At 37.9% G+C, this 14,991-nt stretch overlaps 1 protein-coding gene across 2 annotated transcripts in view; it reads right to left on the reverse strand.

Annotated features, from left to right (window-relative positions):
* The window catches only part of SNX10 (sorting nexin 10), a 53,567-nt gene that overhangs the window by 22,045 nt on the left and 16,531 nt on the right, over positions 1–14,991 (reverse strand). Inside the window, exons 2-4 of one of the 2 annotated variants that reach the window (XM_083378203.1) lie at positions 13,259–13,310; positions 9,398–9,484; positions 7,699–7,799 (exon numbers count right to left, since the gene is read on the reverse strand). In XM_083378203.1, the coding sequence (XP_083234329.1) occupies positions 7,699–7,799; positions 9,398–9,484; positions 13,259–13,282 (212 nt within the window). In that variant the 5' untranslated portion in view covers positions 13,283–13,310. Of the gene's footprint in view, positions 1–7,698; positions 7,800–8,335; positions 8,529–9,397; positions 9,533–13,258; positions 13,311–14,991 lie in introns of those variants that run through there. The other variant, XM_083378204.1, reaches the window with a different exon arrangement.

Here is a 14,991-nt window from a genome sequence, read left to right on the forward strand (position 1 = left end):
AGCAGAAATGAGAGCAGACAACACATCTGCAACATTAAGTATGGCTAAAAGCATTGAGATTTTGGATGCAAAAGTGGAAGATCTTGTTCAAAATACTAGAATGGAAGCCAAAATGACAGAAACTGAAAATATGACAGCAAAAATGGATTATGATTTGATTTCGACACAGTATTTTCAGATGGAGCTTGCTTTGAGAATCAGAGGCCTAAAAGAAAATCCTAAGGAAAATTTGAAGAAAATGGTTTCTGAGGTTTTGGAAGGGGTGTTGGAGCGACCAGCAGATGAAATAATGGAAGATACAGATAAAATCTTCTGTGTTAATTCGTGGATTGCAAGACAAAGGAAATTACCCAGAGATGTGGTGGTTTATTTCACAAAGAGAAAGATTAGAAATGAAGTTATCCAGGCCTCCTATAATATTGATTTTGTAATGGATGAGCAAAAAGTTTTGATTTTAAAAGAGATTCCTGCAAGAATTTTAAGAAAAAGGAAGGAATTTGCTTTTTTGACACAAGAATTGAGACGACGTGATATTAAGTTTAGATGGCAAATACCAGAGGGTATGGTGGTGACTTGTGAAGGTATGAGGCATTGTCTTACCACGGTGGTTCAGGCACGTGACTTTTACAGTAATGTTTTAAAAGCAGTCCCCATATCGTCTTTGGAGTCTACAAAGAAAAAAGGTGACAGAGAGCCTCAACAGAGAGAATCCACAAGATGTTGAAGGGTTAACGCAGACAGATGTGAAAGTTACAGGAGTGGGTCAAATTTTATCACCACGGGAGAAGGCCAGAAATTGGAAGAGGTGTGCTGCTTCTGGAAGAATGAAGCAAACCTGAGGATTTAGTTGCATAATTGCAAGAGATAATAATGTAATAAGGATGCTAGAAGGATTAAGTATGTGGGGATTCATTTTTCACCCTTATAAAATAATTATATATTTTGTGTTGCTTCAGTTTTAAGATGATTATGAAAATTTAATTGGGAAGATTTGTAGTAGTGTTTATTGATATTCTGTAGGTTATGCTTTGTTATTTGGATGGAAAGTTTTAAGCCTGGAAGGTAGTGTATGGTATTTTAAGTTGTATAATATATTAGGAGAAGGAAAGGTTGTATTAATTTGGTTTTAGTATGTTAAAGTTTAGTTGGATAGAAAAATAGTTTTATAAAACTGATATAAATTGTTTTATGTGTGATTGAAATTAATTTATAATACTTTTAGGGGCAACATTGGAGTAGGTAATAGAATATAAGAATGATGTGATTATATAAAAAAAAATTTTAAGTTTGGAGGTAATCTATGGTATTTTAATTTGTATAATATATCAGGATAATATGAATTTAAAGCTTAGTTGGGAAGAAGAACAGCGTTAGACAATTGATATAAATTGTTTTATTTGTGATTGTTTTTATTGGGTAGATTGAAAAGTATTATATTGTTTTAGAATAATTATTGATATGATATATCTATATATGTTTGGAGTTTATCTATATGAGTTAAAGTTCGATAGTCTATATAGTTCAGGATTGTTTGCCTAAGCTAGATTATGATTGTTTGTATTTTTATACCCTGTATTCTGCTCTGGGAAGTGGGGGGGAGGAGAAAGGGAGGGTGGGGTTGGGGAGGGTTGGGGAGGGTGGGAGGGAAGGGGGGTTGGGGGGGTTCTTTTTTTTTCTTTTTTCTTTTTGTTTTGTTTTTGTTGTTTGTTAAAGCTAAAATGTATTCTAAAACTTTTTAATAAAAAAAAGATTCTATATAGCCATCTGATGTTATTTTTCCCAGATGCTTGAATTATTTCTGTTGGTAGCCCATTCTGATAATTTATATTTACATGACTCTTTAACAACTCTTGCTACTTGTTCAATTAACATTGCTGGTTCTAGTGCTGTTATATTGTAGTCTTGCATTGTTTTTTTCCATCAGTTTTCTAAGGGATTGAGTTCTTTGAAGCATTCTCTCCACTTTTCTATTATTTCCAATAGTTCCATTAATGGCCTTCTGTTCTTATCATTAATTATTTCTGTGGGTTTATAATTCTCTTCTTTTTTCCATATGACTACTTTGTAAAACATCCTGCAGGTTGTTCTCTCATTGTCTGCTAAAGATATTCCAAAGCACTCCCAGGATTGTTGCTTGCTTGCTCGATTATACTGTTGGTATCTCTACCCTGTAATCTAGTTTATATAATCTTCTCTGATTTTACTAACATTTTTATAGGTAGTCCTCAACTTACAACTATAACTGAGCCCAAAATTTCTGTTGTTAAGTGAGACATTTGTTAAGTGAGTTTTGCCCCATTTTACAACATTTCTTGCCAAAGTTGTTAGGTGAATCACTTGAAATTGATAAGTTAGTAACCTGGTTGTTATATGAATCTGGCTTCCCCATTAACTTTGCTTATCAGAAGGCTGCAAAAGGAGATCACAAGAAGCTGGGACGCTGCAACCATCATAAATATGAACCATCTGAATTTTGATCACACAATCATGGGAATGCTGCAAAGGTCATAACTGTGAAAAAAGGTCATGTCACTTTTTCCAGTGCCATTGTAACTTCAAATGGTCACTAAATGAACGCTTGTAAGTCGAGGACTACGTGTATAACTCTTTTTTCAATTTTATTGCTTTTTTAGCCTCTTCACACCATCATGCAGTGGGTTTGTCCCATTCCACCTTTTTCTACTTTTCCTTTTTTTCACACAGTTCTTCTGTGATGTTAAGCAGGATAGTTCTGTATTCTTTCCATTCATCCTCCACGTTTCCCACCTGTAGTGGCAGTTGAGTAAATGTTGTCTCCACCTTTTGTTGTAATCGTTCTACTACTTCTTGTTTAAGTTTTGCTATCTTAATGATTTCCTCTTTTTATTTGGTATTTTTCTGTTAATATTAGGTTTATCTTTTTTTGTTATTAGCACTACAATTAGCATCACGTAGTCCACTGGGATTGCTTTTGTATCTTTTATTTTATTTTAATTTATTTCCTTTTTATTGCTTTTGCACTGAGTGTTCTGTATCTTCTGCTTATTTTTATTAATGTGTAATTGATCTGACTTTTAGTAATGATCTCATTCCATTTATATGTTGAGTCTTGACGTTCAAAAAGGTATTAGTGATAAAAAGATGGTGTTGGCTTCATAAATCCAGTATCTTTTGCACATTCTCATTCGTTTCACTCTGTTCTTAGCAGCATGTGAGCCAATGAACTCCTCAGACTTCTTAGTACCCACTTTAGCACTGAAATCTTCCATTACATACAAGTACACTGTTAGTTTCCATTTTCTCTATTTCCTCAGTAGTTCATTGAAGAATCCTTTTGCTCCTCTGTGTAATTATCATTACATGATGCATATAATTGTACATATGTTTCAATTTGCTCTCCTGTCTTTATTTTCAGTATTATTATTCTGTCAAGACGAAATGCATCAGCTTAATGTGAAGCTTGTGAAAAAGGCAATTGAAGAAAACTAAGGGATTAACAGAGCAAAATGCAAGTTTATAAATACAAGAAAGGTTTGTGAATTAAAATATGAAGATGGCTCTGTATGTAGAACAATACAGAAAATGTTAGAAATAATTGGAAAAATCTATTCAGAGCTATACAAAAATCAGGAGTACGCAAAAGTAACAACATTCACGAAAAAGGAAATGGCAGATATCCTAGTGGAGGAAGTATTAAGTTTCCTAAAATCAATGAAAAATTGCAAAGCTTCAGGAAATGACTGTGTTACGGTTGAAATGCTGAGACCTGGTGGTCCGAGTTACCACAAGATACTAGCAAAACTATACTTGATATGCCTCAGAAAAGAAAAAATACCTGATGCATGGAAAAATGTTGAAGTGATTGTCATACACAAGAAAGGGGCTAAGATGATTTAAAGAACAGACAACTTTCTCTCCCAAAATGTAGAGAAGGGAACTAGGGGATTAGCCATATTGGATCTAATTCTCACTAACAGAGATGAAATGAAAGAAAGGTGTCGAAGCCACAGGAACCTTGGGGGGAAGTGATCATGCAATATTGGAATTCAACATTCTGGAAGCACAAGCAATAGAACACAGCCAAACTAGAGTCCTGGACTTTAAAAGAGCTAATTTCAATAAACTTAGAGAGACCTTGGGAAGAATTCCATGGATGAGAATCCTAAAGGGGAAAACAACTCAAGAAGTTTGGGAAATTTTGAAAAGTGAGATAATAAAGGCCCAGTCTAGCACAATACCAACAAAGAAGAAAAATAACAGCTCTCAAAAGAAACCAGCATGGCTGCATAAAAAACTCTCTGATAAATTGAAAGATAAAAAGGACAAGTATAAGAAGTGGAAAGAGGGGCACATAACTAAGGCAGAATATCAGCAAATAGCCCTTGCCTGAAAAGATGAAATGAGGGAAGCTAAGGCTCAAAATGAACTAAGGCTTGAGACCAAAGTCAAAAATAACAAAAAAAAAGCTTCTTTCAACATATAAAAAACAAGAACAAAGTTAAGGAAATGATTGGTCCATTAGTGGGGGAAAGTGGCAAAAAGGTGACAAGCAACAGGGAGAAAGCAGAACTATTTAACTTGTTTTTTGCATCTGTTTTTACACAAAGGGAAAAAACAGTCCAATCTATCAAAAACACTGCCATAAAAAACAGAATAGAAACACAAGTTAAGATAGGTGAGAAAATGGTAAGTGAACACCTGTCCAGCCTAGACAAGTTCAAATCACCAGGACCAGATGGATTACACCCCAAGATTCTCAAGGAACTGGCAGACGTGATCTCAGAACCACTGAACTATATTTTTCAAAGATCCTGGAGCACTGGGGAACTACCAGAGGACTGGAAGAGAGCTGATGTAGTTCCCATCTTCAAAAAAGGGGAAAAAAATAGATCCAGGAAACTACAGATCTATCAGCCTGACCTCAATACCTGGGAAGATTCAGGAAAAGATAATCAAACAACAAACCAGCGAACACCTTGATGCAAACAAAGTCATCACTAAAAGCCAACATGGGTTTGTCAAAAACAGATCATGCCAGACAAATCTTATTGCATTCTTTCACAAAGTGTCAAAATTAGTAGACCAGAGGAATGCTGTAGATATAATTTACTTGGACTTCAGTAAGGCATTTGATAAAGTAGATCACAACCTACTACTTGATAAGATAGAAAAATGTGGGTTAGATAGCATCACCACCAGATGGATTTGTAGCTGGCTGACAGGCCATACTCAGCATGTGGTCCTCAATGGAACTGCATCTACATGGAAGGAAGTGTGTAGTGGGGTGCCCCAGGGCTCTGTTCTGGGCCCAGTGCTCTTCAACATCTTCATCAACGATTTGGATGAGGGGATAGATGGGAAACTCATCAAATTTGCAGATGACACCAAGCTGGCAGGAATAGCCAATACTCCAAAAGATAGGCTTAAGATACAGGAGGATCTGGACAGACTCAAACACTGGGCGCTATCTAACAAAATGAAATTCAATAATGAAAAAGCAAGGTTCTACATTTAGGCAGGAAAAATCAAATGCACAGGTATAGTATAGGTGGTACCTTGCTCAACAGTAGTAACTGTGAGAGGGAGCTCGGAGTCCTAGTGGACACTTCAATATGAGCCAGCAGTGTGCTGCAGCTGCCAAAAAAGCCAACACAGTGCTAGGCTGTATTAACAAAGGGATAGAATCAAGATCACGTGAAGTACTAATACCACTTTACAATGCCTTGGTAAGGCCACACCTGGAATACTGCATCCAGTTTTGGTCACCACGATGTAAAAAAGATGTTGAGACTCTGGAAAAAGTACAGAGAAGAGCAACAAAGATGATTGGGGGACTGGAGGCTAAAACATATAGGGAACGGTTGCTGGAATTGGGTATGTGTAGTTTAATGAAGAGAAGGGTGAGGGGTGACATGATAGCAGTGTTCCAATATCTCAGGGGCTGCCACAAAGAAGAGGGAGTCAAGCTATTCTCCAAAGCACCTGAAAGCAGGACAAGAAGCAACGGATGGAAACTAGTCAAGGAGAGAAGCAATCTAGAACTAAGGAGAAACTTCCTGACAGTTAGAACAATAAATCAGTGGAACAACCTGCCTCCAGAATTGGTGAATACTCCAACACTGGAAGTTTTTAAGAAGAGACTGGACAGCCATTTGTCTGAAATGGTATAGGGCACAGGTCTGCAACCCGCGGCTCCGGAGCCGCATGCGGCTCTTTCAGCCGTCTCCTGCGGCTCCCAGTCCTCTGCCATGTGCAGTCCAAAAAAAAAAAATGGGACTATAAAAGTTCAATTAATTCAAATATGCAGGGTGGGTGCATATCTCGCCTTGGCTCCACTCTTCAGTCAAACCCTGTTCTGCGCATGCGCGCATGTACGCGCATGTGAACACAATTTTTGCGGCTCCCAGTTTTTCCTTTTGTGAGGGAACTGGTTCCGAGTGGCTCTTTCACTGTTTCAGGTTCCTGACCCCTGGTATAGGGTTTCCTGCCTGAGCAGGGGGTTGGACTAGATGACCTCCAAGGTCCCTTCCAACTTTATATATTATTATTATTATTATTATTATTATTATTATTATTATTATTATTATTATTATTATTATTATTATTATTGTAATCCTCTTTTATTTGGTCTGTTTCTTTTAAATAATTTACATCCCTCTATCTGTGTGTTCCATTTGTGGGTTTCATCCTGCAACGGATAATGGCTAAAATGTTGATGGTGATGACTAAAATGAGTTATTGTCTAGTATGCATTTTGCTGTCTGAATCTGCCAAGAAGATCATTCCATTCTTTGCTGTATCCCCTCCTGAGTAGATAAGTATCCTTTATGAATTTTATTACTACCATGTCCTTTGTGTCTTATATCGGCTAGTCCCATTATTTTGATTTCCTCTTCTTTCCATTATTTCAAAATTTTCTGTTTTATTTCCTAGGCCGGTCATATTCAAAATTCCTGTTTTGTCCTTTGCTGTTCTATATCTTGGTCCTTGTGACATTGCCACGATTATTTCTCATTGGATCTGTCCATTTGTATCTCAAGTGGATTTGTGTAGCTCTATAATGTCCATTGCTGACTTGCAGGGTCTGTCGCATCTTCACTAGAGCCCCTTTAGCCAGGCCATTTCAGGATGACCCAGGATGGTCTTCATTGCTGCCATAACAGTCCTGTAGCACCAGGCCATGCCATACTTCTGCGGTCTTAACAATCTCTGACTTTTCCTGTTACCACCTCTCACAACATGGACATGGGGTTGGGCTTTGAGATTTTAATATGCAATGTTGCTAAATTTAGTTTTCAAACTTCAAAACTGTGTCAGGGATGTACAGTGTACAGTGAAAAATAAGTCATGTCATAAGTTGTATATGTTCATTACATTAGTTCTCTAGTTTTTGCCTTTCCTTTGTTGGAAAATGAACATAACAAACTGAAACTGAAAATTAATCTAAGGATTGCCTAACCACTTAGATTTGAATTCTGTGCTATTGAATTAGTATGTCAAAGAAGACTTACAGATAGATAAAGATCAGTGAATGGAAAAAAAGCAAAGAGATGAAATTTTTAAGGATTATACTACATGTTATGCAAATTATATAAAATGCTGTAGGTTTTACAGGCTCTACCTATTCACTGTATATGTGCCAGATTCCAATTAGGATTATCATGGGTGGGTGCAACTGTATAAATCTTGAGTTATTTTAATGCTTTGTAAATTACTTACATTAATACAGCATTGCTTTGAAGTTTCTGTCTGAGCCACACAAATTCTCGAAAACGGCGTCGGACACAAGATGTTTTTCTTGTAAAACACATGCTGTTTGTCTACAGAAACACAGAATGTGTTAGTATTTTCCCAGAACCAATAATCTGCAATCCAAGATATTGATAGTCTGAATAGTTAGCTAATGAATGCTCCATACCTTCATTTCCTAAACTGATTCTGTGTTTCCTAAGAAGCATGAGAAACATTCTGTTCCCATCGAACAAGAAAAAAATTGTTTCCTGAAAATCGGGAGGATTAAATAAAAGGATTGAAAATTTCCACTGAACTTTCTTTCTTGTTCCATCTCTATCTATCCCTCTACCCAGTGAGAGGGCTTTTACATTTCATAAAGGATAGCTCTAGACTGAAAAATATCCAAAATATTAAAATATTCAGTATAAATATTCAGCACACAAAATTCCCCAGCCTTTCCATGACACTAAATCTATTTCTATTTCTACTTCTAGATCTAAATGTATATATATATTATTATATCTGTTAGGGTCTCTCAAAGTCTCGTCCGTGCCCTAAGGCATTTTGTCCTCTGCTTCTCACCACCCACTTTGCCTTCACCGCACTCAAGCCAGCCACTTACTTTTGCCATTTCCACATCTACCTTTGACCTCCAGCACTATGGAATGGCAGAGAATAGAACTGGCAAGGGACGCGGTGGCTCAGTGGGTTAGGATGCTGAGCTTGTCGATCAGAAGGTCGGCAGTTTGGCATGTCGAATCCCGAGTGCCGCGTAACAGAGTGAGCGCCTGTTACTCATCCCAGCTTCTGCCAACCTAGCAGTTCGAAAGCACGTAAAAATGCAAGTAGAAAAATAGGGACCACTACGGTGGGAAGGTAACAGCGTTCCGTGCGCCTTTGGCATCCAGTCATGCCGGCCACATGACCACGGAGACGTCCTCGGACAAGCGCTGGTTCTTCGGCTTTGAAACGGAGATGAGCACCGGCCCCTAGAGTTGGAAACGACTAGCATGCATGTGCGGGGGAACCTTTACCTTTACCTTAGAGCTGGCAAAGGTAAGCAGCTGGCCTGAATGCACATTCCATATTTGCAAGATTTTGTTATTAAAGCAGGATTTTTTCGTAATAACAGCAAAGGTATTGACTTAAGTGTGAAGAATTATAAAAAGGAGCATAATCTAATCAATAAAACAATTCAGTAAGGCAAAAAAGATAAGGAAATCCAGAGAAATCAATTAATAATAATTTATTCAACACATATGCACAATGCTGGGCAGCTCACAAAAATCAAACAAGAAGTCACAATAAAATCAATAAAATAAAAAAATAAAAAACACTAATCCCCTTAATATTTTAAATAAAAAAAATGCACTTATGATTCAATCCTTGAAAAGTAGGGCCAGCTTTTGATATGCTGGCCAGGGATGGTTTGAGTAGCAATTTAAACTAGGAAAGCTGCTGTTAAGCCTTTTGCCCTCTACCTTATCTTCTAAGACGGCCTTCCCCAATCCGTAGACTTCAAGAAAAGTATAGACCAGATTTCAAAATTCTTAAATTCCACAGTTGGGAATGGCTAGTGAATCTCTCATAAGCACCCTCCACATAACTTATCACATATATAATTCAGAGATTATGGCTAGAAATGCCTTAAGAACCATTTTCACAGAAAAGCACATCTACTTACATGAATGAAGATTTCATAATCTATATAGGAATGCCAAAAATCTTCCTTCTGTAACCTGGGATCTCGCACCAATACTGTTACAAATTCCTGCAAGAGCATAATAAAGCAATTAATAGATAAAGAGCCTTAACAAAGCTCTCCTCTCTGCTGACTGGAAATGTTTTTGTCACTCCAAGTTATATGTATTAGTAATAATTCTGAAAGAGGAAAGACAACAATCAAACAAACGTAACACCAATCAACTACTTTGAAAAGCAATGACTCATCTCTGCTGGTCTGTGAAATTTCTTGTCAGTTAGCCAAGGGGGAAATTCTAAGTTAGATAACACTGTGTATTTTCCAACCAGGAAATGTATTTCTTACAAATAAAGGTTTTTGTAATTTTCAATTAGTTTCCTTCAGGCAATAACTGCTGCTGAACTAATCGAAACAAATGCCATTATTTCTTTACAGCTAACTTGTCATAATACCCAGAAATACTAAACAACTTTGCTGATGTTGAAAAACAATGTTTAAACTACTGATTAAAAAGATATTTGTTTAAAAGTTCAATTCCAAGTCTAAGTCTTATACATTAATTGTTTAATATATAACAAATTGCAGTATAACCAAGAAATGAAGAGCACAGTAAAAAAGTTACTGTGAGCACAAAAAGGTCTAATGTGGGCATGGAATAAGTCCAGTAAATGCCATCATGTGCTGCGCCACAGTGCAAACCCAAATAGGAGAATATCCATGTATCACTAAGTGATATCCAAGCCAAGGTAGATTCTGTAGCCTTGCAGCTTTGGGTCTGTCAGTTAAGCAGTCTTTCCTAGTGGACAGGTTGAAGAAAAGAAGCAGTCTAACCAGGAGGGAAGTAGACCTCTAAAGAGGGGAGTGGAAGCAACAATGGAAAAAAATGTCAGTTACTTACAAAACATGTTGACAATTCAGCAACTTTCTTTCTCAAATCATATTGTTTACCACTCAATTCCTGCAAGCTCTGTAGTAAAGGGTTTTTATTTATTTATTTATTTATTTATTACTGGGACTTATATGCCGCCCTATCTCCCGAAGGACTCAGGGTGGCTAACAACAATAAAATACAATAATACAGAAGTTAAAAGAAAATTAAATTAATGGCCCCTGTAGGATAAATTAAAATTAAAATAAGTTAAAAATTAAAGTTAAAAATTAAAAACATAATTAAAATCCCTGTCAGTCCAGGTCATCCTGATGGAAAACGAGAGTTTTGAGGCCGCGGTAAAAGGACTGCAGATCTGGGGCCATCCGAAGCTCAGGGGGGAGCTGGTTCCATAGGGCTGGCGCTCCCACAGAGAAGGCCCTCCCCCTGGAGGTCGCCAGCCAACATTGTCTAGCCGACGGTACCCTGAGGAGGCCCTCTCTGTGTGAGCGCACTGGGCAATAGGAAGTTGTTCCCGGCAGCAGATGATCCTGCAAGTATCCCAGGCCTAAGCCATGTTCTGTTTCCCCCTGTTCTTTTCAAACATGCCTGATTCAGACACTGCCTGGACAGGTTTCAGCAGTTTTCTTGGCAAGGCTTTTCAGAAGTAATTTGCTATTGCCTCCTTCCTAGGGCTGATATAAAGTGACTAGCCAGGTTCACCTAGCTGGCTTAATGCTACCTTCATGCCTTAACCACTAAATCATACTGGTTCCCTAAGAAACCATTAGGTAAGACAAACTCTAATAGAAGGAAAACAAAAAGTCAAAATAAATTTGGTCTTAAGATTTATATAACATGCATTAAAGATTGGACACTATTTTTAATTAGACATTTCGACCTATGGCCATAATGGAGCCTCCTCTATACTGACTGAAGTCAGATGATTGTTATGTGATCATCTCACTTAATCCCTGCTCTCCCCAATGCAGTCATTAAACAAATGTATGGATTGTTAAGCAGACAAGAGTGCCTTGCGCCCAAGAGGAAGCAATGGCTGGAGTAAATCAAGTTCTGCCTAGGGTCTCTCAAGGCATCCCCATGCCCAAATGCATTTCATGCTCTGCTTCTCACCTCCCACCTTGTCTTCACCACACTCAAACCAGCCATTCCCTTTCACCATTTCCACCACTCCCTTTGCCTTCAAGCACCAGGAGAACGGCAATAAGTGGACCCAGCAAAAGTAAGCAGCTGGCTTGAATGCACATTCATATTTGCAAGACCTTATAATAATAACAGTAGTACTGATGTACCTGGTATTGGTTTTTGAATCTGGTTTACCATGAAGGAAGAACAGAAATCCGAGTTACAAAGATACCCAAAAGAGAGAAAGTCTCAATAAACTTCATTCATATATTATTTAATTATTTTTATTTTATTTTAATTCCATTTATATCCCGCCCTTCTCCGAAGACTCAGGGTGGCTTACAAGCTTAGCAGTAGCCTTCATTCTATGTATATGCCTGCTTATTAGGGCTTTCACACACACACACCCAAGCGGCATTATTACAAAGTCAGCTTAATTGCCCCCAACAATCTGGGTCCTCATTTTACCTACCTCGGAAGGATGGAAGGCTGAGTCAACCTTGAGCCTGGTGGGATGCGAACCTGCACTAATTGCAGGCAGCTGGTGTTACTTAAGGAGGCATTAGCCCACTGCTCCACCATATTAATTGCACTAAGCACAATACACAAGAAATAACATCTCTGTTCAGGTTCATAATCAAGTCTCTGTAATGTTCATGGTTCTCAAACTACGAATATTACAAATATACATTCTGTGGATAGACAGCTTAGTTTTAGTTCTTACTCTATTGTTATAAAGGAAGGGAGGGATGCTTGTGTGTGTGTGTGTGTGTGTGTGTGTGTGTGTGTGTGTCTACCAAAGTTATTTAACATTCAAAACACACTTGTTGTACAAATACTGTAAAAGCTATGTTTGCAAAGGGGGGAAATGGCTAAGATTAATAGCAACAGGGCAAGAACACTATAATTGTTTACCTACAAGAAAAACATTTCTGTATTACCTACCAGAATCCTGTAGGAAATTAAAATGAGAGACTTGATTTAGTTGACTAGCATCACTCCTACTGCCAAATAAAATTGCCAGGACCCACTGATGGAAATAAAGGGACGCGGTGGCTCAGTGGGTTAGGACGCTGAGCTTGTCGATCAGAAGGTCGGCAGTTTGGTGGGTCGAATCCCGAGTGCCGCGTAACAGAGTGAGCGCCTGTTACTCGTCCCAGCTTCTGCCAACCTAGCAGTTCGAAAGCACGTAAAAATGCAAGTAGAAAAATAGGGACCACTACGGTGGGAAGGTAACAGCGTTCCGTGCGCCTTTGGCGTCTAGTCATGCCAGCCACATGACCACGGAGATGTCCACGGACAAGCGCTGGCTCTTCGGCTTTGAAACGGAGATGAGCACCGGCCCCTAGAGTCAGAAACGAGTAGCACACATGTGCGGGGGAACCTTTACCTTTACTGATGGAAATAGAGAAATTTTGTTGAGAACCTCTCTAACCTCTCTATTCATAATTAGGTCAGATTTTCACCTGGGGAAAATTACTTTAAGAAAGTTTAATATTTTAAAGAAATATACATGCCAAAAGTCTCTAGTTTTTCTTTGCTTTCAAACCTTAAGAAGCTGAAAGTGTCAAGTGAAATTTCCTCTGGTTGCAGCCATACTTTCAAAAGCTGTATGGCACTAAGCATTTCATATTCAGTGAAAGGGGCCTTTTGGCATTTCTTCAGAGTAGTAGTTACACAATCTTCTTCACATCCTAAGATGCTACCAAAAATATGTGAAAAGGGGAACTTGAATTGCACATTTCATTCATAGCAGTTGGTCGTATGTCCACTTTCACTGAGGCAAAAAAAAGGTTAGTGTTTTTAAAATGTAACATTGGAATTCTTACCTGTTTTTCATGCTTTGGAGTCATCTTCAAAGCCGTATGTAAATCAGTCAGTCTAAAATATAAAAAGTAGTAAACCCTAGTTAAATACAACTGAAGGAATTGGGCCACTTTTTAAACATTTGCAGTTTTCTTGGCATGATTTTGGAAGTAGTTTGCCATTGACTGCATCTTGGGAGCTGAGAAAGATTGACTGGCACAAGGTCACCAAGTTCCACTTTGTACCTAAAGTGGAACTTGAACTTGGGTTTTACTGTTTTGTAGGCTGATGTTCTAACTACTATATTAAACTAATTCTCTCATCGGAAATTTCATTTCATTTCATTTCATTTCATTTTAATCCCATTTATATCCCGCCCTTCTCCGAAGACTCAGGGCGGCTTACAATTTAAGCACAAACCAATGTGCTTAGCAATAGCCTTCATTCTATGTATATGCCTGCTTATTAGGGCCTTCGGCGGCATTACTACAAAGTCAGCTTATTGCCCCCAACAATCTGGGTCCTCATTTTACCTACCTTGGAAGGATGGAAGGCTGAGTCAACCTTGAGCCTGGTGGGATGCGAACCTGCACTAATTGCAGGCAGCTGGTGTTACTTAAGGAGGCATTAGCCCACTGCTCCACCAAGGCTCTCATATTTCTCAAGGAAATATGCTACCATTGAGAAGAGTATTATATAATTTGCCAATTCCATATTCTGAAATAGTCAGAGAAGTGAAATGGAAAGATACACATTTGAATCTCATATGTTGCCATGAATCCCTCTCGAAATGGCTTTGGCCCAATGACTTTTTCTCCTACTTCATAGGATTATTCTAAAGATGAAGTAAACTGCCCAAAGCATTTTGGGGAAAAAACTAATGTAATAAACAAAAATTGAAAGCACTGCTGCTCCCGTGCTTGGTTATTAAATATTTAAAACATTTCCCTGCCACATATCATGCAATATCTGGGCAGTGTGCAAGAAAAAAAAATCAACAAAGTGAAATAATAAAACATGTAAAACAATATAAGAAACATACAAATGATATGACATTTTCTGAAAGTAGCTCAAAAATACTATTATGAAATCTTACATGCCAAGGGGAAAAATATATTTTAGCATAAATCTAATTGTACAAAAACTGGTGCATAGTTCATAGGCAGAGGAAAATATATTAAAAAGACCGACTTTAAATGAATGTGATGCTTTTGTGGCCCTTATTCAAAAATGAGATTCCTCTCTCTTTCTTGCAGTCAAAATATATATTGCATAGTCAAATCTCTATCAGACTAAACAGGAATGGAGTTTCTCTTAAGATTTCCCTTTCTTTGTACTGGGAAAAGTCAGGGAACACAGATAATAACACCCAGACAACTACATGCTTACATAGTTTTCTTGAGATATGAGGCTGAATTTACATTGTCTGCCATCCACACTAGTTTGTCTCCAAATCGTGGTGGGAGATAATACATCAAATGAATCAAAAATTACATTAACCATGAGCAATAGAAAGGAAAGGGGTTTGCTATGCCACCCACTTAGTGCAATCGAAGAGCTCTGCTCTTGGATAAAAGACAACAAAAGACAAATAATGTTGGTTACCCAACATAATTAAACACCAAAAAATATTGTCACGTTTATTATTTCACTAGCCCAAACTTCTATCCAAACTTCAATTAAAGCACATGCTGGCTGAGGAATTCTGGGAGTGAAGTCCACACATCCTAAATCCGCTCAAATTTGAGAAACACTG

This window comes from Vipera ursinii (assembly GCF_947247035.1).
Source record: "Vipera ursinii genome assembly, chromosome: Z".
Classification (NCBI taxonomy): Eukaryota; Metazoa; Chordata; class Lepidosauria; order Squamata; family Viperidae; genus Vipera; species Vipera ursinii.